The sequence below is a fragment of the Cucumis sativus genome, chromosome 1 (genome assembly GCF_000004075.3).
Source record: "Cucumis sativus cultivar 9930 chromosome 1, Cucumber_9930_V3, whole genome shotgun sequence".
NCBI lineage: Eukaryota > Viridiplantae > Streptophyta > Magnoliopsida > Cucurbitales > Cucurbitaceae > Cucumis > Cucumis sativus.
Genome location: NC_026655.2, coordinates 2563386 through 2583329, shown reverse-complemented (window position 1 = coordinate 2583329; position 19944 = coordinate 2563386). Strand labels below are relative to the sequence as shown.

The following is a 19944-nucleotide window of genomic DNA, read 5'->3' as shown; positions in this document are numbered from 1 at the left end:
TTTTTTAAACTCAATGATTAAAAAGATACATTTTAAAAAGAAATTAGTATCCTAATTTTATAAACCTAACATCTAAAAGGTGCGTTTTTAAAATTTGAGTACCAAATGCATGTTTGAGTAATAGAGTAATTTTCCATATATTGTATCATTATATATGACATATCACTTAATTTGGACAATAAATATCAATGCTAACATATAAAAATAAGAGAAGGTTCATAGTTTTCACAAAGCTGAACGGTTTTCAAGTTACAACTTTTAATTTGGTCACTGTGTATACCTTCACATCTCTTTTACCTTCCTCTTCCTTTTATCACTTTTATCACTCACAAATTTACAATGTATACATGTAAAGGTGTGGAACCAAAACCGTTACAAAAAATTATGGTGGATCATCGGAGAGAAAGAAGAACATAATAAACGTACTTGTACAACTAACTTTTTTTTTTAAAAAAAAATCATTGTTTATGTCTTTTGTTATTGTAATGGGAATTGTTGATTGGTGTTGAAACTCTCGGTTTTATTTTATTGTAGTGGAATTTGCTACATACCGCACTTGACACTTATTATTATTGTCCGTAAAAAAAACTTATATATGTTCTTTAGTCATGTTATATGAATATTATTTTATATTAGTTTTTTCTTCATATAGAATAATTTTGTCTAAGATTTACAATAACGTTTTGTTCAACATGATTTGCCAAAACTAAGTTCATTGTGTGGTTGATTTTGTTGTAAGTGTAGAAGCATCACTGAAACATGGAAACCTAGTGTACCTGACATTGGTAGAAGACATGTTCATCACAGAAGCCAACCACAACATTGAAAATATTTCAGCAATACGTTGCCATATAAGCTCAAATAATTAATGTCGATTCCAGTGTATTCTAGACGCTCGTAGGAGTTCAAGCATACATCGCATCCAATTTCAGTCATCATGCACTAGTATTATGCACATGATGAAAGACTCATGTATGTTGACACCCAACTACATATCAGTAATGTTTTTGTACATCGTCATCGTTCAAATATAAAAGAAACAACTGCTATATGATATGAGTTTATATCGATTTTTTCACTACATAATTTTAAAATTTATATATAATTTGATTAAACATTTTCATGAAGTGCCTTAAAACTACATGTGTCAATGTTTTGTAAACATAAAAAACTAAACTAAATTAGTGTTCATGTTATATTTTTAGATAATAATATTATTAAAATATATTAAACTAATAAAAAAATATTATAAGTCGTGATTAAGATAAAAGATTTGCACATCTAACCATATATTGAATCTAAGAGTTTTATATACGTAACCATCCATCACGAGTTTTATATACGTAACTATCCATATAACATCAAACGAAACGTATGGACGTATTATTCTATTTATGTCAATAGTTTTCTAATCATATAATAGGATTGTTTTCTTAGAAATATGAAGTCGTGGTTGGAATTATATATATAAAAAAAGTATACAATTCATAAATTAAAGTTGTATTTTAGACTAGTTTTTTTTTTTTTTTTTTGAAACATTAAAGATTAAATATTAAAAATTGCAACAAAGTAATATATATTATATTAGGGAGGGGTAAAATAAAAGAAAAAGAAAAAGAAAAATCCCAAACGGTTTTAGGGTTACAAAACCCTAATTTGCCCTAACTCTCACTATATATATATTCGTATCTTCCTTTTCTTCCTCCTCTATCGCTCACAAACTTCAACACAGCCAAGGCGTAGAACCAAAGCACAGCTCAAAAAAATGGCGGAAGGGCTTGTTCTGCGAGGCACAATGAGGGCTCACACCGACATGGTGACGGCCATCGCCACTCCCATCGACAATTCCGATATGATTGTCACCTCTTCCCGTGACAAATCCATCATCATGTGGCGTCTCACCAAGGAAGAGAAGACCTACGGTGTTCCTCAACGAAGGCTCAATGGTCACTCCCACTTTGTTCAAGATGTTGTCCTCTCATCCGACGGTCAGTTCGCCCTTTCTGGTTCCTGGGACGGCGAACTCCGCCTCTGGGACCTGGCTACCGGCAATACATCCCGTCGATTCGTCGGACATTCCAAAGATGTTCTCTCCGTCGCCTTCTCCATCGACAATCGCCAGATCGTCTCAGCCTCTCGTGACCGAACCATCAAGCTATGGAACACTCTCGGTGAGTGCAAGTACACAATCCAGGACGGCGACGCTCACTCTGACTGGGTTAGCTGTGTTAGATTCAGTCCTAACACCCTCCAGCCAACTATTGTTTCGGCGTCTTGGGACAAAACCGTGAAGGTCTGGAACTTGACCAATTGCAAGTTGAGAGTTACTCTCGCTGGTCACGCTGGTTATGTTAACACGGTGGCTGTTTCGCCGGATGGCTCTCTGTGCGCTAGCGGTGGCAAAGACGGAGTGATTTTGCTGTGGGATTTGGCTGAGGGTAAGAGGCTTTATTCATTGGATGCCGGATCGATTATTCATGCTCTTTGTTTCAGCCCCAACAGGTACTGGCTCTGTGCTGCAACCGAGAGCAGTATTAAGATCTGGGATTTGGAGAGCAAAAGCATTGTGGAGGATTTGAAAGTCGATTTGAAAACCGAGGCAGAGAAAACCGATGACACCCACGCTGCCACTGCCAACAAGATTAAGGTATATTCGTTTTTCTCTGTTCATTCTTTCCTAAATGAACCGTTTGTACTAAATATCTTTTCAATATTTGTTGAATTTCAATTGCTTTTCTATACTCGTTGATGATTGATCAATTTATTCTGGTCTGCCTGCAGTTGCCCATCACCCTGTTTTACTAGTATGCCATGTTATTAACATTCATCTTGCTTATCGGGAACTTGAAGTGTGATAGTTTTGTGTAATTGGTGTATTGTCTTGCAATGTTTTGTGGAACTGGTATCTTGTGTTTATTCACTTTCATATAAAGATTGCCCCAATCTTTCTTATTGTTTTATATTAGCCATTGGAAGTGAATCTATAATACATTATCGAATTTGTTGCTTTTCTGTCTGTAAATGTTTTGGGATTATGTTTATACTCGACAAGATTTTGTTTTTAATGGTTGAGTGAATTCAAGCTTGCACATTTAGTTGTCACATGTTGTAGTTCGGTCAAGTTTTATGCAAGCTTTAGATATCGGTACGATGATCAAGAGGCAAAATCTTCCTTTTTAATCATGGGTTGTCAAATTTTACAAGGAACCTTCATGTTTCAACTTGTGCTATCTTCGATGAACACATTCATTAATCTATATTCAAAGTTTTGTGTTGGATTTTCAGGTTATTTACTGCACAAGTTTGAGCTGGAGCGCAGATGGGAGCACATTGTTTGGTGGTTACACAGATGGAGTGGTCAGAGTTTGGGGAATTGGTCGTTACTAGGAATATCCATTATGATTATTTGCAGACGCACTTTTTTGTTTCTATTTTGAGAAGAAACTTGTTAAACCTTAATCCTTACAAGTATCAGTGTTTAGAATTTTCTTTAGGGTTTTGCTGGGAGTGATGAATGAATCATTTGGTTTTTAATTTAATGTTGAAGATGATTACTTTTGAGGTCAACAATGTTTTTTTGTCTTTGAGATCTACCAAAATTCAGAGGTTTTAAAGTATGTTCTGACTTTTTCTTAAAGAGAAAGTATCATATAGTTGCATGCATCTATATAAAAGGTTTTTGATTTGATGTTTCTGCTGCTATATCAGTTTATGCATATGTTCTAATATGCAGCTTCTAATATTAAAATCTTTGGTGAATGAATGGTGATTTGCAAAGAACTTCTACTGAAATTTGCTGCGAAGGTGAATCAGTTCTTGTTGATACTGTATTTAAATTATGCTATGAAACAAAGACTTCCAAATTAATTTGTATGTCTTTCCCATAGGATTGTTCATATGTTGAATCATGGATGATTATTTACTATTATTTTCTTGTGTGGTTATGAATCAAATACATTTAAGTTTGAACCCTCAATTCGTGTGGGACTCATGTGTGTTAATTGGGCCTGTTGGACCTTTTCTGCTCAATGGGCCTTTGGGCTTAATTTAGGGTTTCTATTTGAATTTGACGAATTAGATTTTTTTCCCACATGTGGTGGAAGTTTTCGAATATTACAATTTTATTTGACAAATGAATTAGTAATTTTTGTTTAATTTATTCATACTACATTAATCTTGTTATTCTCTATTATTTTTAACATAATACACAAAGAATTTAAAAGGAGAAAACATTAACTTTATAACAAAATTTATCCAATGTTTGATAACCTATTTAATTTTTTTTTTTTTTTTATCTATGTTTCAATTACTTTTTCTATTCATAAGAATCTCTTCTTTTTTCCTCTACCATGTCTATTTTTTAATATCTCTCACCTATATTTTAAAAGTAATGTCTTCCATTCCACTTTCAAGTCCAGTGATTCCTAATGTGGCCTGAACCTGAATCTAAAGTGAGATTGGATGATAATTTTATGTATCAGTATTATTTCAATAATACGTACATGAAGTATAGGTTCTCTCTTCATAATGGGGTATTTTCCAATGGCTTTGGATCATCGGCTGTTCCGATGACAATTCAGTTGATATTGTTTCTTTTTAACTGTGTATCTAACCAAAATTGTTAATGTGGAGTATGTCTTGTGATTTTAGCATTACTTATGTAGTCTTTTTTCTACAAGCCAAAGATTCTGTCGGAGATGAAGAGCATCGCTAGACAATGGACTACAAGAACAGCTCGAAAACAAAGACTAAACAAGTAGTTATGTCAATTAATTTGACCAATTGGATAAACAAAGATTAAAATTAGAAGATTTTTAACCAATTAAAGAATCTCACAAAGAGATGCTCCAAGAACTCCACATTCATTCTGGTTGGGAAGTTAATCCAAAGCCATTGGAGAAACTAAAATGCCTTCTACGAACAAAAACTTCAATCAGCTATGACAACAACATTATAGAGCATTCTTTACCAATACGAAACTGTACCATCATACGGCTACTCATTGGTCGGCAATGTGAGATCCTCTAGATGTTCGATTACCCTCACATCACTTGATTCAAAAGGTTGCATAGAAATTGAAACTTCCAAAGGACTTTTCAGAATTTTAACTTCGGAAAGTATACATACTGACTGATCAAACGCAACAACAGATCAGAAATAGGCAATCTTTTATCAAAAATTCGAATTGCTTTGAGTAACACAATCTCCCAATTTTCCTAGCTCGGGAACAACCAAACAAAGTGTTAAGACACATACTCCGACTCCTAGTTACAAAACACACAAAAAGAATAGGAAGAAACCTCTCAAAGAAGCAAATTCAAATTGGCTTGAAGAGTTATGAAAGAATTACCACATGAAAATCTTGATTTTGTTTGAAGAGACGAGCCCCAAACATTAATCCACAAGTTCGTTGTTTCATATTCATTAGGAGAGGAGAATTCCTCACGCATAAGCACTATGGGTGGAGAACAACCCACTTTTTTAATAATGCCACAACAAACAATCAAGAATTACAATACGTTGCATGTGCATCGAAAGAATCACATTTTGGAAAGAAAAGAAAATAATTTTTTTATTATTTTTAGATTAATTTCTATTTGTCTTAAATTTTGATTTTGATATAGTGTTACAATTTTATCTGTTAAATTCAAATTTTATTTCAATTTGATCTATATATTTCAAATACAAAAACCAACGAACAAAAGAAAGGGGCACAAAAATAGTACGACAAGTACAATGACTAAGTATATAATGATAAAATTTAACTAAATCAAGTCAATTCCATCCCTTCACAATCAAACTCATTCTCAATTACATCTCTCCAACAAGTTCAAATCTCCACCCCAAACTAGGAAAGAAAAGTACACAAGGGAACAAAAATTCCTTCAGTAATAAAACTGAAAAACAACCCGGATCTATTATTGAACAAAGCCCTGTTTATAAGATTAGCATTAATAACTAAAGAATATGTTAGACCACCATCAAAATTAGGTGAACAAACAAGTATATGGCCACAAGCCCAGCTGTGCATTGCCCGTCCCCTTGGCCTGTAAGGAAGGGTAACAAAATCAAGAAGTTTTGTAGAGAAACTGAAGAATTGGCTTCTGCTGAGCCCTTCTTAAGCAGAGGAGGGTAGCTCATACAACAGCATCTCAAGCAGCTTTTAACTATCTACCTAATTACTCAAACTGGTAAATTTCTATTGCCTAGTCCTTAAATCTATGGAGGGTTAATAACCATTGTGCAAAATTATTGCTGCAGATTCTTGCCACTGCAGTAGCTCGCTGCATTGCTGATTACTTGCTTCAAAGTTCAAATCGCTCTAAACCTTGAGTGTTCATTTGAAAAGAATAATGCAAGCTAGCTCTTGTAAATGGATAGCTCCATGTCAAAGATTTGGTACTAGTGATAGAACTAGATTGACTGTTGCCTAGCCATAGCCAGAAAATCATTCCCCTCTTTCTCAAATATCACAAACTTCAAAGATGAGCGAGTTGAAAAGTTATTCGCAGTTATCATCTTTTTGCTTTTGTACTCTTTTATCCGTCCAATCAACTCCATTTGGCACTATGAAATGATGGATTGGTATTTTTCTTTCTGCTTTTTTTTAGAAGTATGGAAGCGTGATCGATAGCTTGGGAAGATGAATGTGTCTCACCCTGTAGCCATAGAAGAGCCTCAGCAGCCGCATCTTTTTCCGCAAGTTTCTTGCTGCCACAGGGTTGGCCCACAAAGTTCAATCCGTTGAAAATAACAGTGGAGCGGAACTGATTGTTTCTTAATTGCTTGGTATTGTAAGTTGGTGTTTCATGTCCAGCTCTCAGAAGTAGGGTCTGAAGCTGATTCTTGGAATTATCACCCCCACCTCCATCACCATGTTTCTGTCGAGGTAAACTGTCGGTCATTGCTTTTTTTGATGGTACAGGCATATGTCGACCAAAGACAAACCGACCCGCACAGTGATCCTCTGAAATCAACAACCTTAACGCTGTGAGTAGCTCATTGTGTGGCTCCATATCCAACTTCGGATTCAAAAGCTGCAGAAAGAAAACTCAGATTGAGAAGAGGACAACAGCATCCCTCAAGACATGTAGGATTAAGAAATCTGGTGTAAAGGGAACTGGAATAAAAAATGAAATTACTTTTTGATGAACAAGCTCATCAAGCTCCCTTTTAAGGCTCAAATAAGTCTCGGCCAATGCAGGTTTCATGAAAAACTCCAAATAACCATCCAGCATTTTGAGGTGACCATCCTATATAAATTTAAATATTTCGTTAAGCAGGTTTCAATTTTGAAAAGAAATGCAAAAGGAGTAATATGCTGAAGCAAAGTTTGAAATAGAATACGTACAAGTCCTCCTCTAGAAACATTTCCTCCAAATAAAAGCAGGACAGAGTCAGATACCCCAGTAGAATCCCGAAGAAAGACTGAATTTACTTTCACCTTTTCATTGAACACCAGCCAAGGGTAGGGAATTTTTGGATATCCAGCATTAACTGAGTTCTGTTCAATTATAAAATAAATAAACAAGAAAAAACAAATGAATCGTTTTTCTTAATGCTGAACATCCTTCATTCAATAAATACAGTAGAATGAGTTGGAACGACTATGATTGGGAATAAAATTTGAACCCAAGTAGCCATGAAATGAGAAAAACTTACCGAGTATAGCATAACCTGACCATCTTCCATTGTTTTTAAAGCTACTGATTTCTCTTTGTTCTGTTCAAAATGATTATGGTCAGTGCCTAGCTACCATAGATTATTAAAGCTTTATGAAGTTATTAGTCTGCTGAATAAGATTCTGAACAAAGATAATTGTTCTTACAAAGTTTCTTTTTGTTTTTTTGGAAATGAAAAATCAAACCAATTAAAGCTATATATCAGGTAAATTCGTGAATATACCAAACATAACTTACCACAACAGAGCAAATTCCGGGAAACAAACCGGCACAGATGACTGCACGGATTAAGTGCTCGTCGTGGTTTGAGATGTTACATTTTTCTGAATCATAATCAACTAGACCAGCGTCCTTCAGCAAAAAGAAGAACTGCTTCCTCAGAGAGTCGATGGCTCTAAGAGTTTGCATAGAGAGAAAGTTTCTCCAACAGTACTCATAACCGGATTGCTGTTTTTCAGCATCTCTCCAACCCTGATAAGCTCGAACTAAGGCAAGATGATCACTGCAGTCACGTGCAGCAAAGTGTGCTTTTGCTGATTCAGCTAACTGAATCAGGAAAAAAAAACCAAAAGATGAATGTCACAAATTACGTTTGTAACAGCCACTACGGGAACCAGCCTCTCATCAAATAAATAATAAATGCTTTAGAATTATGTGTTAGCAAACTTACATCCTTTTTATCAGATGGCATAAGGAAAGGATCTCTCACACTAAGACCAGCAACAATAGTCATAATTGGATCAAGGCAGTTGAAAATAGCTCCTAATATAAGCATTTTCCCTAGTTTAGGCTCAACTGGAAGAACTGACAAGTGTTTCCCTGAAGGATGAGGATGACAAACCAGAGTTCAAGTAACAGTAGAAATAATTAGAAACAAATTCAACGCAAGGGAAAAGAGGATGGAATCCACACCAAGAACTGTTAGATTTTCTTTGTTATCCAGAGCTCCAATTATCTTCAAATAATCTATGGCATTTTGAACCTTCAAGGAGCAAAATAACACATAAGGTGGAATACAAATAAGAGTCCATGGAAGTAAAATTTCAAGAATTTGATAGGAACGGCTCATCGAATTTATTTCCATGTAAGATCACTACTGTAATACTAAGGCTTATTCATTAAAGTTGTACTCACTGATAAAGGCTCTGGCGGCTGCAATGCATTTGATAGGAAATCTGATATGCTTCCAAGTTGCAGACTCTTGATTTGCAAACACAAAGACTGCAATGGAGTCCTTAAAAGTTCTGGCAGTTGATAATCAGCAAAAGCATCATATACGCATTTGGGATAGAGATGGTAACACTCGCCGGGTTGAACACGACCAGCCCTACCTCTTCTCTGGTTGGTGGGGGAAATAGGTCAACCAAGTAAGTGATAATGCAAATGTTATTAAATTATGCACACACACAAAAAAAAAAAAAAAAAACAGCAACACACTATTATTCAGTACATTTCTTTTATTTCTGAAGCATGAATCCTTTTTCTTTTCCTTTCTTTTCTTTTTTTAAACCGTTGTGTTGGAGTTCATAGACTAATATTGTATTCAAAGTCTTATAGCGAAGGAAAAAACATATATGAAGTTTAAATAGGATATGACTCATGAGTTTGAAGTGGCAAACCAACGAACACAATCAAGTGATATCAAATTATTCTTACTTGTCGTGCAGCAGCCTTGGAGATCCAGGATGGAAGCAAACAAGGAGTGTTATTTAGTGCATCATAGGATGTCTCCTTTGCTTTTCCACAGTCAACAACAAAAACCACATCATTGATGGTGATACTGGTCTCTGCCATGTTTGTAGCTAGGACTATTTTCCTAACTCCATCTTCAGGTTTATCAAATATCAATTTCTGTTTCAATAGATGATAAAATATATACAAACTATTTATTGTTAGATGAAAGGCAGATTTCAAATTCAAAGATGCCAAGCAGTATTTCATAATACTGGCAATTACATGTGCAAGTAACACAGTTACCTGCTCAGAGCTGGCCATTGAACCATGACATGCAAGGAGCAAGACTCTGCTAGGATCCCCTAATAAAGGGTGAGACAGGAGCTGGTCCTTTAAAGAGTTTATATCGTCCCAACCGGTCATAAAAACTAATATAGCACCTGGCCTCTCCTTCTTGACAATGTAGGAGAGGACATGCTCAATGAGGTTGAAACCAATGGAATCAGGATTCCAATAGGATAGAGACTCCTGAGTCCGAGGACTGTATGCTGAAAAGTTAGCAGCCTCAAATGCATCCTATGTCAAAACAAGAAGGTTTAGCATGTGCAGAAAAGAATATAGAAAATAAGAATGAGAACATCCGCTACTGGAATTTCCATAAACTATGATATATGAGTGAGAGAATATATGTATACCTCCACAGATGAAGCAATCTGGGTCTTCCTTTTCTTTAGAGCTTGAGCTTGTCTTTGCATTTTCCACGCCTTTTCTTGACCATAATCATCAATTTGATTATATGAAGTTAATTTATAGCCAGTAATCTCAAGAATATTCTCCAAAAAGTGTGCACGAACTGGGTATGTAAAACCCTGAAAATAGAATGGGTTAGAAGAAAGTTGACTCCTGTGAGCATTATGTTTAATGTGTTAGAAGAACGTTTCAGTGGCCTGTTTTCTGGGGCCCTTAGGATTGTTTATAATAACCAGTAGAGGTCAAAACCCCACTAAAAAGAAGTGTGTAATAAAGATTTAAGACCCAAGAGAAAATAATATAGCATTTGAAAGGATTATTTTTTACAAGAATATTAAAACATCAAAAGGCCTTAAAATGGTAACGTGATGTACAACACTGTGCCCCTACATTAAAATGTGTACAAGGAAACTAAGATAAGATAACTTTGAGCTAAAGCCTAAAAGCATAATGTAATCAATAACAGAACACTAAAAAAAATCTTCAACAAAAGAAAACTACCATTTTTCAATATTCTGTCCAAATGTAAATGCATATATATATATATATAAACGGGAAATATCATCAAGGAAAGTATAGGCATGTTGTATCCATTTCTTAATTATAAATTGATAATAACACAAGCAAATAAGACGGGTAAACATCCATGGATATCCTACACTACACTTATCTGGCAATTAAAGAGGGAAATTTCAACCTAGAACATTAAAACCTGGGAGAGGGGAGGAAGAAGATATGGCAATTAATTTCTGTCCATTAAAGCTTACAAATAATATAATCTTACAGGGATATGCATCGTTGGAGCACCACCAAAATAAGAAGAAAAAAGCTCGGCATTTAGAGTTGCGCTCATTAAGATCAACCTCAAATCCGGCCGGCGAGGAAGAAGATCTTTCAGGACAATAACAAGAAAATCTGGTAAAGAGATATAAACGGGTTAATTTAAATTAAGTCACCTTCATTAAAATATAAAGATATTTGTATAACTTGGTTAAATTTTCAAAAGGTTAATCCATGGCTACAATATCTTAATATCTCATTATTACCTTCGTTCATTCCACGTTCATGAATCTCATCAACAATAACATGACTTACACCCTTCAAATTTCTGTCAACAAGCAATCTTCTCAATAGTACACCAGTGGTGCAAAAGAGAAGACGGGTATCCCTTCCTTTCATACCCTCAAGCCGAACTTTATAACCAACCTTTTGAGAAAAGGGAAAAGAAATAGAACTCCGGTATTTAGCAAGTTAAAATATTATCCAGAAAAGTAAAAAGTCAAAACATCACTTTGGCAACTTACAGACTCTCCCAGTTTCTCTCCACGTTCTGCAGCAACTCTTTCAGAAACAGACATGGCAGAAATACGTCTAGGCTGAGTACATATAATACTACAAGAAGCTCCACGAGCAGCTTCAATCTCAGATTCTAAAATATACTGAGGAAGCTGTGTGGTTTTGCCACAACCAGTTTCACCGGAGACAACGACTACCTGCATATTGTTTCTTTCAGTCAGTTCAAAATAGCAACATGTTTCAACCTCAGCATCACTTATGCTAATTATTTAACTTGACCACGTACCTGATTTTCTGAAATGGCCTTTAACAATGCTTCCCTCTCTTTGAAGGCAGGGAGACTCTTGCGAAATTCTATCATTTTTTGGCCCTCAAGAGATTCCTGAAGAATTTCATGTCAAACAAGCAAGTACTTCAACAAAACGATCAGGAGGAAATGACGGTGCAAACGAGAAAGAGACCCATTAGATAGTAGACAATCCAAAAGAAGACATGCACTAGTAGAAAATTATGAATCGTGAGTGATTGTGCATGAAACCCGACAATTGACATATTTATGTGAAATCAGGATTCAACTTCTATTATGAAAAAATTCACATCCATGACATTACCATCAATATTGAACAGTTTTAATACAAGAAAAATTTCAGCCTGCCTTAGTTTATTGGAATTAATTCAAGTAGTGTTAGACCCTACAGCTACCTCACTCATTTTGAATGAGCAGTTTTTCTGAAATTAGCTTTGTAATTGAAGGATGTTCTTCCATTTAACTTCTAGTTCTATGTAACTTCCAAACAAATAATACCACACGAGAAATTACCACTGGTTTCATGAACGAGCTGTTATCATCTTTCAAATTTCTGTTTGACCACTGAAATTAGCTTTGAAAGAAATGCATGACTAGCAGTTATCATCTAAAATAGTTAACCTCTCATCATCTATTACCAGCACGACATGCTAGAAGAGGATTATCTTCTGAAGCATAAATTTTCAGTTTATAATTCAAACAAATTGAATGAGACTTCACAAATCAACAATAAAAATATGTAATTTTTTACATTCCAAAAGAAAGTTATAATTCGTTTTAAAACATAATTATAATATCTTTTTTAAAAAAATACCTGCCATTCTTGCTGCTGATACCTCAGTTGCAAACTTTTGCGGCGAAGAATTTTCTCCATGACAACACTTTGTGTTGTCGAAGGTTCCTGGTGCTGAAACAGTCCATTATTGTTAGCACAGTTTTCAGCAATGCCAGAATTTGGCAAGTAACTGTTTGAAAAACATCCTCTTGACACAGACTTGTAAGAAGATTGGTACAATCTTAGATGACCTTCAACTTCCCTTTGGACACCAAAAGGTAAGACCACCTGTAAATAAAAACAAACTTGAATAACTCTTCACTCAAGATGGATGAAATAAAAAAGAAGAAGAAGAAGAAGGTACATTCAACTCAATTAGTATACTCATCCTCGCAAGTCGAAACGACACTACAAAATTTGGGTATGAAAAGATATGTACCTCTCTCTGTGGTCGCTTATCATCCAGGTCCGGCCTATAATTCGGCAGGGGATCTTTACTAAATACAACAACTCTGGAATATTGACGGCTGCCAGAGTAATTGAAAACAATGTCAATAAGCATCATATGATATAACATGGGTGCTGAAATAAATATTTAAACAGTATTCAAAAGTAAACCATAAACTTGAAATACCTATGCAAATTCATTCGGGTTGCCAATGCTGAAAGTTGCTCAAAATCACGTCTATCCTTTTTCTCCCTTGACACTACTTCTACTTCCTCATTGTTTCGTAGAAGCATAGTTAACTTCCATCTCCACTCGTCTACGTTATCAAGGGTTGATGAACTCTGGAAATCATGAAGAGAATGTAACAAGTAAGTAACTATTCCATTGCTCATGAACTGAAGCTCCCAAATATAAGTACATGTGTGTATGTATGTATATATGTATATTGGGTTTTTAAAAAATATAACATTTTTGTGATAGCCATAGAATCATTAAAAAATGAAGAAGCAAGGAAAAGAAACATACCCTTTGGGCCTGGGGAGAGCCAAATTCGACATCAGATTCATCACTAGAAACATCGTCACACGCAAAGCGACCATAATTATAGCTAGACTGATGCTGCCCAAAGGGGAACGCAATATTCCTTTGCTTGAAACCCTTGACATGGTCCTGTTGTTTCTCCTTCAAGGAAACTTCAACCCACTTGGATTGGGTGGTGGAACAACGAACAACACCAGAAACAGAGGCCGGACGGGAGTGGTGTAAGTTGACAAACCCCATTGAAATGTTCCTCCGGGTGAAAAGACGAGGAGTCCAAGGTGTGAAACGGGTTGAAAATGGAAAAGGAGAAGTGGGTTTGAAGGAGATGGACATGGAAGTCCTCCTGAAATAGGAGTTGAAGAAGGATGATGAGTAAGGCATTGGATTAATGGAGAAGTGAAAAAAGGGGAAAATCTAGTTGAAGAAGTTGGGAACCATTTTCTGAAATTGGGGTTTTGGATAGTTGGAGAAAGGAAACTCGGGCAGGGAGATGAGATTGAAGAAGCTCCACGTTCTTCTTCTTCTTTGTAGCGGAACTTTGTTTAGTTCGTTCTAACGCTCAAACCATTTTCATCTTCTTTCTTTCTTTATATTTTCTCCCCTTTTTATTTTATTTATTGTCATTTCTAACTGTTTTAGGGTTTTTCTTGTTATAAAAAAATTGTATGTGTGAGACATCTAATCTCAAGGTTTAACAATAAGCCTAACAACATAACAAGATGGGGTGAATTTTGGGATCACTTCTTTAAGCGTTTATATATATATTTTAAACATTTGAAAACTCAATCCAGACGAACACTAAATTCATTTTGCGGTATATCTATACCAAAAAAGTACATTAAAAGATCTCCACAGTCCATATTACTCTTTTCTTCCTTTCGTTCATCGTTTTTTGTTCCGGTGTTGCTAAATCAAATTAATCATTGATAAACTAAGAGAAGAAAAGAGCGTATTAGGGTTATTAAATATCAGTTCAATTAGTCATTCATGAGTGCTCGTAACACCAATTGAGTCTGTTTTACCCTAGGTTACATCTAAATTCTTAAATACTAGTGCTTCTCTAATGAACAACATGTTTATGGTACAACGATTAAACATAAACCCCTTTTTGGGTTAGTGAGAGGGTATATCTCTTTATTCAAGTCATGGAGTCACCATTTAGTAGAACATTTATCTATTTACCCTAAAGTTGGAAAGTAATTGTTCTTCGTACACAAGAGTCCATAATACACTTTAAGTTGTATAGTCGTATAAGTCATCTTATTGAAATAAAAACATAACTAGTAAATTATGAATTTATATCTAGTGGTATGATTTTATGCAAACTCATTGTATAGATACCCTCACTTGCATGTTACCTACATGAATGCATTTGATCATTATGTTTATCTCAAATACAAAGTGGATCGTATTCTTAGTGTTACCAAGAAAAGGTATCCAACCTTATTCTTCTACTATAGACCCGTTTGATTGTATCTTGAACATTAATGATGTATGTATTTACATACTATTTAGGACTCATCAGATTGTCTCGAACGTTAGTTTATTTGATATAGAGTTATTAAAACAATAATAATACTAAACAATTAATAACTTTTATTTAATTATTAACAAAAATATTTTATTGATAATGATCAATTAGTTACACTTATTATCTACGAGTTTTATGACATAAAACCTAACAAGTTTCAACTCATTGACTTTAATATCACATTTTCTAGTCATCCTTGATTGACAGCGAAATTTGTTGAAAGCTTAAGTTTGTTACCTGATCTTATTCTAGAATATCCATTATTTATTTCTATTTCTAAATTTAGATCAACTTGATATATACATATGTGATTGCCGTGATTGCAAAATTACCATATACAATACTATTTGTTGATAATTCTCATCTCATTTGGAATAAGTTTTCTTCGAGGACGATTGATGAAGCTAAGATTTAACATGTTACTTTAAGACCAGATGTCACACTTTTGCATTCCACAAGTTAAGCCAATATGTTGCGCAACCCTCCCTAAGTTTTAAAACCTAAACCCTAAACCCATAATTTCTAAACAGTCAGTCACATTTACTTTCTATTCATACATTTTTACGTTTATATCTTAAGAGATGTTCAAGTCAAGGTGTTTTTCTTCCAAAATCATCGTCTTTTCATCTCAAGGCCTGTAGTGCGATGTTGATTTGGGCATCTTGGCCTAGATTTACATATGTCAACCACAATCAACTTTTGTATCTTCATGGGTGATAATGGTCTTATCTCTTGGAAAGCAAAGAAGCAGACTTAGGCTTTGTGGGGGTATGGTAATTATTTGAGTTTCTTTTTTATTTACTCTATACTAATATTTATTTTTATTTACTTTTAAAAAACTAAAATTTAAATATATTTCTAAAAATTTAATTTTAAGAGCTTTTTCTATTTAATTTAACTTAAAGTTAAAGTTAGCATTCGATGCAAATCATTATAAGAAATTGAAAGAGTTAAAACGACTGTAATTATATCGATAAATTAAAATATTTACAAATTATAGCATAATTTTAAATTTTATCACTGTTAGTCTTTTATCAATGTAACATATCAATAACTATCCGTGATAGAATTTACTATAGATTGTAAATATTTTGTAAAATCTACTGTTTAAAAAAAAATTTATATAATTAATTCTATTATAGTTTAATTTTTAGGCAAAAATAAAAATCTTTCCAACGTCTTGTTTTTTTTTGAAGGCATCAGTAGAAAATGGATAATTGTTTATGCTAAATCTAGACGGGAAGAACAACACCTGCAGATTTGTTTGAAAGGAAGAAGAACATAATCTGCAAAAACAAAAAGAAAGAAAAAAGAGAACATATGGGTATGGTAATCGACACACACTCACACACTCCGATGCTGAATTGAAAGAGTGAAAAAAAATGTGGAATAAAAAGAGTTGTGATAAGATAATACCTCATATATAGAATCAACAATAGTGATGTGTTTTCTAGAGAATTTAAACTTCTCTTCTGTTTGAAAATCCTATTATCCAATTGAACCAAATGTGAGCTTTTTGGAGAAAGGAAACTCCGGCAGGGAGATGAGATTGAAGAACCTCCACCTTCTGAACATATACATTTATAATAAAATAGGAAAATGTACTTTTAAGCTTTGAAATTTGATATCAGTACAGTACAGTTTGGAACTTCAAGACAGTAGTATCTTTAATAATCTAGATGAAAAAGAAGAAAAGAGAAAGCAAAATCAAAGTAGGAAAAGTAATTCACATTTTTTTTTTCTTTTGAGAAAATGTACTTCACAATTGAGTATGCTTTTAAAGATTGATTACAAACAACATTTCCCAGTTTCTTGTTCCAAACAAACACAGTTTGTTTTACAAGTTGAAAATTCTGGCCTTTTTATCTCTAACAAGACAACCCCAACATATCCTTCATCTTGTAGGATCAGCCACCTTCTTCTTCACAAAATCACAACTCTTTCTTGTCAAATTATGTATACATTTTTTGTTCATATCTCATGAAATTATTACATTACAGTCTCTTCATGCTATGTCTAACACAACATTCTCTTGCTCTTCTTTTTGGTCATCCAAAAGAGGATGTTTCAAACACTTATCTTCTTCTTCCAATGCTTTTTCTTTACTTTTTCCCCACAAAACTAAGTACAGCCCAAGTGTTATAAGAACAGCACCAATAACCCTGCATTTGAATCATGATAAGGAAAAATCTAGATTAGTCTCCATATAATGTCTACGAACAAAGGTCTTTGAGTTTGTTGATTTTACCCGCCGGAGAATAACCGATCTCCGAGGATGAGGAACGCCATGATGGCTACTAGGACAGTTTGGAGAGGTTGGAAAACAGCAACAAAGACAGGATCACTTTTGTGGATGCACCATGTTTGGAGGGAAAAGACAATGCCAGAGGCTACAATACCCTATAAAAACCCAAAGGAAGAAACTTAGATCAATTGGGAGATTTCTTGTTTTCATTTGGTTTTATAATGGAAAGCAATGGATTGAAATTTATGGGAAAACTTGAGAGTTTGGAGAGTGAGTTCTTACAGCATATAAGATTGTGAAGAGTTCTTCAACAGATTGGATTTTCCAGTATTGATAATCTGTTTCCACAAAGCCAGCTATGACTAGGAATTGGATCAGTCCAAAGAAGCATGTGTATGAAGTTAATGTTAGTTTTGCTGGATACTTCTTCAATAAAGAACCCTGCAAAAAGTGATGAAAATTACGAGTTTAAAGCTAATACATCACTCATTGATTCAAAAGTATAAACTAATAGTTGAAAGTATATCATCTAACATTCTTGTTTCACTCGTGAACTTGAAATATGTAAAAGATTTAACAAGTGGAAATCACAAGGAGAGTGAATTTACTATCACATTTGAACTCTACATAAATCATCTTAAATCAATGAAAATGGAGTCTTTTAGTTACAAATCTATGATGTTTTCTGACTCTATCTGATATGAAGCTTTGACATTATTTTTGAACTCTACCTAAAAGGTCTTAAACCAGGAGATGTATAATATATTATCTTTTAGCTGTAAATCTATGAGGCTTTTCCACACTGTAAAAGATGTAATATGGATAGAGTTTTGGTAAGGAAAATGAATATGACCTGAAAAACCATCCAACCAGCCCAAGAAAGGCAGTGGCCTAGCAGGTAAATACAACCCCATCTCCAATTTTGGACTTTAATTGTAGGGTCATCCATCTCTAAGATACTACTTCCTTGAGTCAGGTAATTGTTGTGGAGAAGTGGAGGGCCTCTATAGAGAGTGATCACAGTTGCACCTCCAACACTCCCTATGGTTCCCAAAATCTTTGCCAAACCATCTATCCTTCTGAAGTTGACTTGCTCTAGCCTGAAATAGAGAAAGAAGTTTTGAAACAAAAGATGTTAGTGTTAAACCACATATTATCTCAAAAGTTTAACTTGATGAGTGAAGGTAAATTTAATATTATATCATCTAACACTTTTCACTTGTGAGCTTGAAAGAGGTGGAGAATCTAACAAGTATAAAACAATATTAGTTGTAGAGGATATAGCATTGTAAATAATGTTTGAACACATGATCTCTTACTTTGATACCATATTAAATTATTGATAGACAAAAAAAACTTAAACTTGATGGGTGAATGTCAATTCAATATCAAGTCGAAGAAACGGAACATTTCACTTGAAGAAAAGAAAATGCCATTAGAGGCAATAGAAGTGTAGTGTGTAAGTGTACCTCAGAACAGAAGCCATCACAAAGGTAATAGCAGGAACTGAGTTTTGCATTGCAGAAGCAAAAGTTGGGGATGCATAGTTTAGCCCCAAGAGATAGAATCCTTGATTGGCAGTAATCCTAAAACAAGGCAAGTTTCATACATTTTAAAGATCAAAAGGCAAACAGAAATAAAAAGAAATGGAAAGCTCTTTTTTATCTCTTACCCCAATAAAGCTAGAAGAAAGAACTGAAGCAGCAATGAGAAAGTAAGAGGTGGCCTTTCATTCCTGAGAAAATACCAATAAAAACCATATTTTAGCACGGATGAAAGGATAAACATTCACATTACAAAACTTTATATAACAAATTTACAAACTTACTTCTCTAGAAAATAAGCAAAAGGACTCAATAGAGCTAAAGCGATTGCGTTCCGATACACCGGATAAACAACTTTACTAACACCAATGTTTAAAGCAACTCTTGACACAATGTGAAATCCTGCATAACACAACTGCAAAACAACCAATCCAAGAAGAAGCTTTATTTTCTCGGAAAAAAGACTTCCCTTGTCCATATCTGCTCGTCTTTTTTTCACTCTCTTTTGCCTTAACTGTCACAATAAACTAAACAAAAGTACTCCATATATTTATACTATTTGATACTTGTAGGCAAAATGAAAGGGCCTGTCACAATCATGAATCTGCTCATTATTGGCAATATCCATAGGCATAAAAAATTAATCTTTTGCATAAACTTTAGGTACTAACTGTGATTAAAACATCCCCTAAAAAAATAAATAAATAAAAAAGGGTCTGAATGTTGACTTTTGAAATGGATTTTGTTGGGGAGACAGTATTGGGATTAAGCATGTTAGCCAGATAATGAAAGAGAGGATGATCTCAGTTTCATTTGGCTTGGCAGCAAGATCCCACTACTTATTTATATCTTTATATTTGTTAAATATTGACTCTTGTCTCCTAATGTGTTTGTATTATCATAATGAGCAAATTATATGGCTGCTTAACAATCTAATTGTTTGGTTTAGACAGGAATATTAGTTTAATTTATAAAAGGAAACATGATGTAATATTATCAATAATTGTGATGATAAACAGTTGAATTATGCAACTAGGATAACCATATTGATTATGATGTTGGTGTTTGTTAAAAATGAAGAAAAATTGATCAACTGGTTTTATTGTTAGTGGAACGAATCAAATGAGGGGAAGAACCAAGGATTGGCATGTG

The 19944-nt window shown here is 34.3% G+C and overlaps 3 protein-coding genes across 3 annotated transcripts; 1 reads left to right on the top strand and 2 right to left on the bottom strand.

Moving 5' to 3' along the window:
• Positions 1-1691: 1691 nt before the first annotated feature.
• On the top strand, positions 1692-3688 carry LOC101216713 (guanine nucleotide-binding protein subunit beta-like protein). The gene is made up of 2 exons (XM_004137279.3): positions 1692-2647; positions 3286-3688. The coding sequence occupies exons 1-2, from the start codon at positions 1766-1768 to the stop codon at positions 3385-3387; spliced, it is 984 nt and encodes a 327-aa protein (XP_004137327.1). The 5' UTR covers positions 1692-1765; the 3' UTR covers positions 3388-3688.
• A 2032-nt stretch (positions 3689-5720) lies between these two features.
• LOC101211075 (DExH-box ATP-dependent RNA helicase DExH3) lies at positions 5721-14056 on the bottom strand. Its single transcript, XM_004137501.3, has 19 exons — positions 13458-14056; positions 13119-13273; positions 12924-13011; positions 12524-12772; positions 11689-11784; positions 11411-11599; positions 11153-11312; positions 10891-11021; positions 10052-10225; positions 9660-9932; positions 9339-9533; positions 8817-9020; positions 8595-8664; positions 8353-8501; positions 7920-8228; positions 7663-7722; positions 7352-7504; positions 7143-7253; positions 5721-7037 (listed from the first exon to the last, which is right to left on the bottom strand). Exons 1-19 carry the CDS (start codon positions 13851-13853, stop codon positions 6552-6554), a joined length of 3648 nt encoding a protein of 1215 aa, XP_004137549.2. The 5' UTR covers positions 13854-14056; the 3' UTR covers positions 5721-6551.
• Positions 14057-16592: 2536 nt separating this feature from the next.
• Positions 16593-19322, bottom strand: LOC101210826 (WAT1-related protein At3g18200). Its single transcript, XM_004137500.3, has 7 exons — positions 19077-19322; positions 18921-18983; positions 18718-18834; positions 18102-18348; positions 17531-17689; positions 17252-17403; positions 16593-17165 (listed from the first exon to the last, which is right to left on the bottom strand). The coding sequence occupies exons 1-7, from the start codon at positions 19268-19270 to the stop codon at positions 17009-17011; spliced, it is 1089 nt and encodes a 362-aa protein (XP_004137548.1). The 5' UTR covers positions 19271-19322; the 3' UTR covers positions 16593-17008.
• Positions 19323-19944: the final 622 nt, after the last annotated feature.

What these genes read in the sequence shown, in the direction of transcription:
- LOC101211075 (XM_004137501.3), bottom strand. Translation starts at nt 13,853, where the DNA reads ATGCCTTACTCATCATCCTTCTTCAACTCCTATTTCAGGAGGACTTCC. An exon ending in GAGAGAAACTGGGAGAGTCT is followed by an intron (nt 11,313 to 11,410) that starts GTAAGTTGCCAA and finishes TTTTCTCAAAAG; the next exon opens with GTTGGTTATAAAGTTCGGCT. An exon ending in CCGGAATTTGCTCTGTTGTG is followed by an intron (nt 7,723 to 7,919) that starts GTAAGTTATGTT and finishes CATTTTGAACAG; the next exon opens with AACAAAGAGAAATCAGTAGC.
- LOC101216713 (XM_004137279.3), top strand. Translation starts at nt 1,766, where the DNA reads ATGGCGGAAGGGCTTGTTCTGCGAGGCACAATGAGGGCTCACACCGAC. An exon ending in CCACTGCCAACAAGATTAAG is followed by an intron (nt 2,648 to 3,285) that starts GTATATTCGTTT and finishes TTGGATTTTCAG; the next exon opens with GTTATTTACTGCACAAGTTT.
- LOC101210826 (XM_004137500.3), bottom strand. Translation starts at nt 19,270, where the DNA reads ATGGACAAGGGAAGTCTTTTTTCCGAGAAAATAAAGCTTCTTCTTGGA. An exon ending in GTGATGGCTTCTGTTCTGAG is followed by an intron (nt 18,349 to 18,717) that starts GTACACTTACAC and finishes TCTCTATTTCAG; the next exon opens with GCTAGAGCAAGTCAACTTCA. An exon ending in TCTTCACAATCTTATATGCT is followed by an intron (nt 17,404 to 17,530) that starts GTAAGAACTCAC and finishes GGGTTTTTATAG; the next exon opens with GGTATTGTAGCCTCTGGCAT.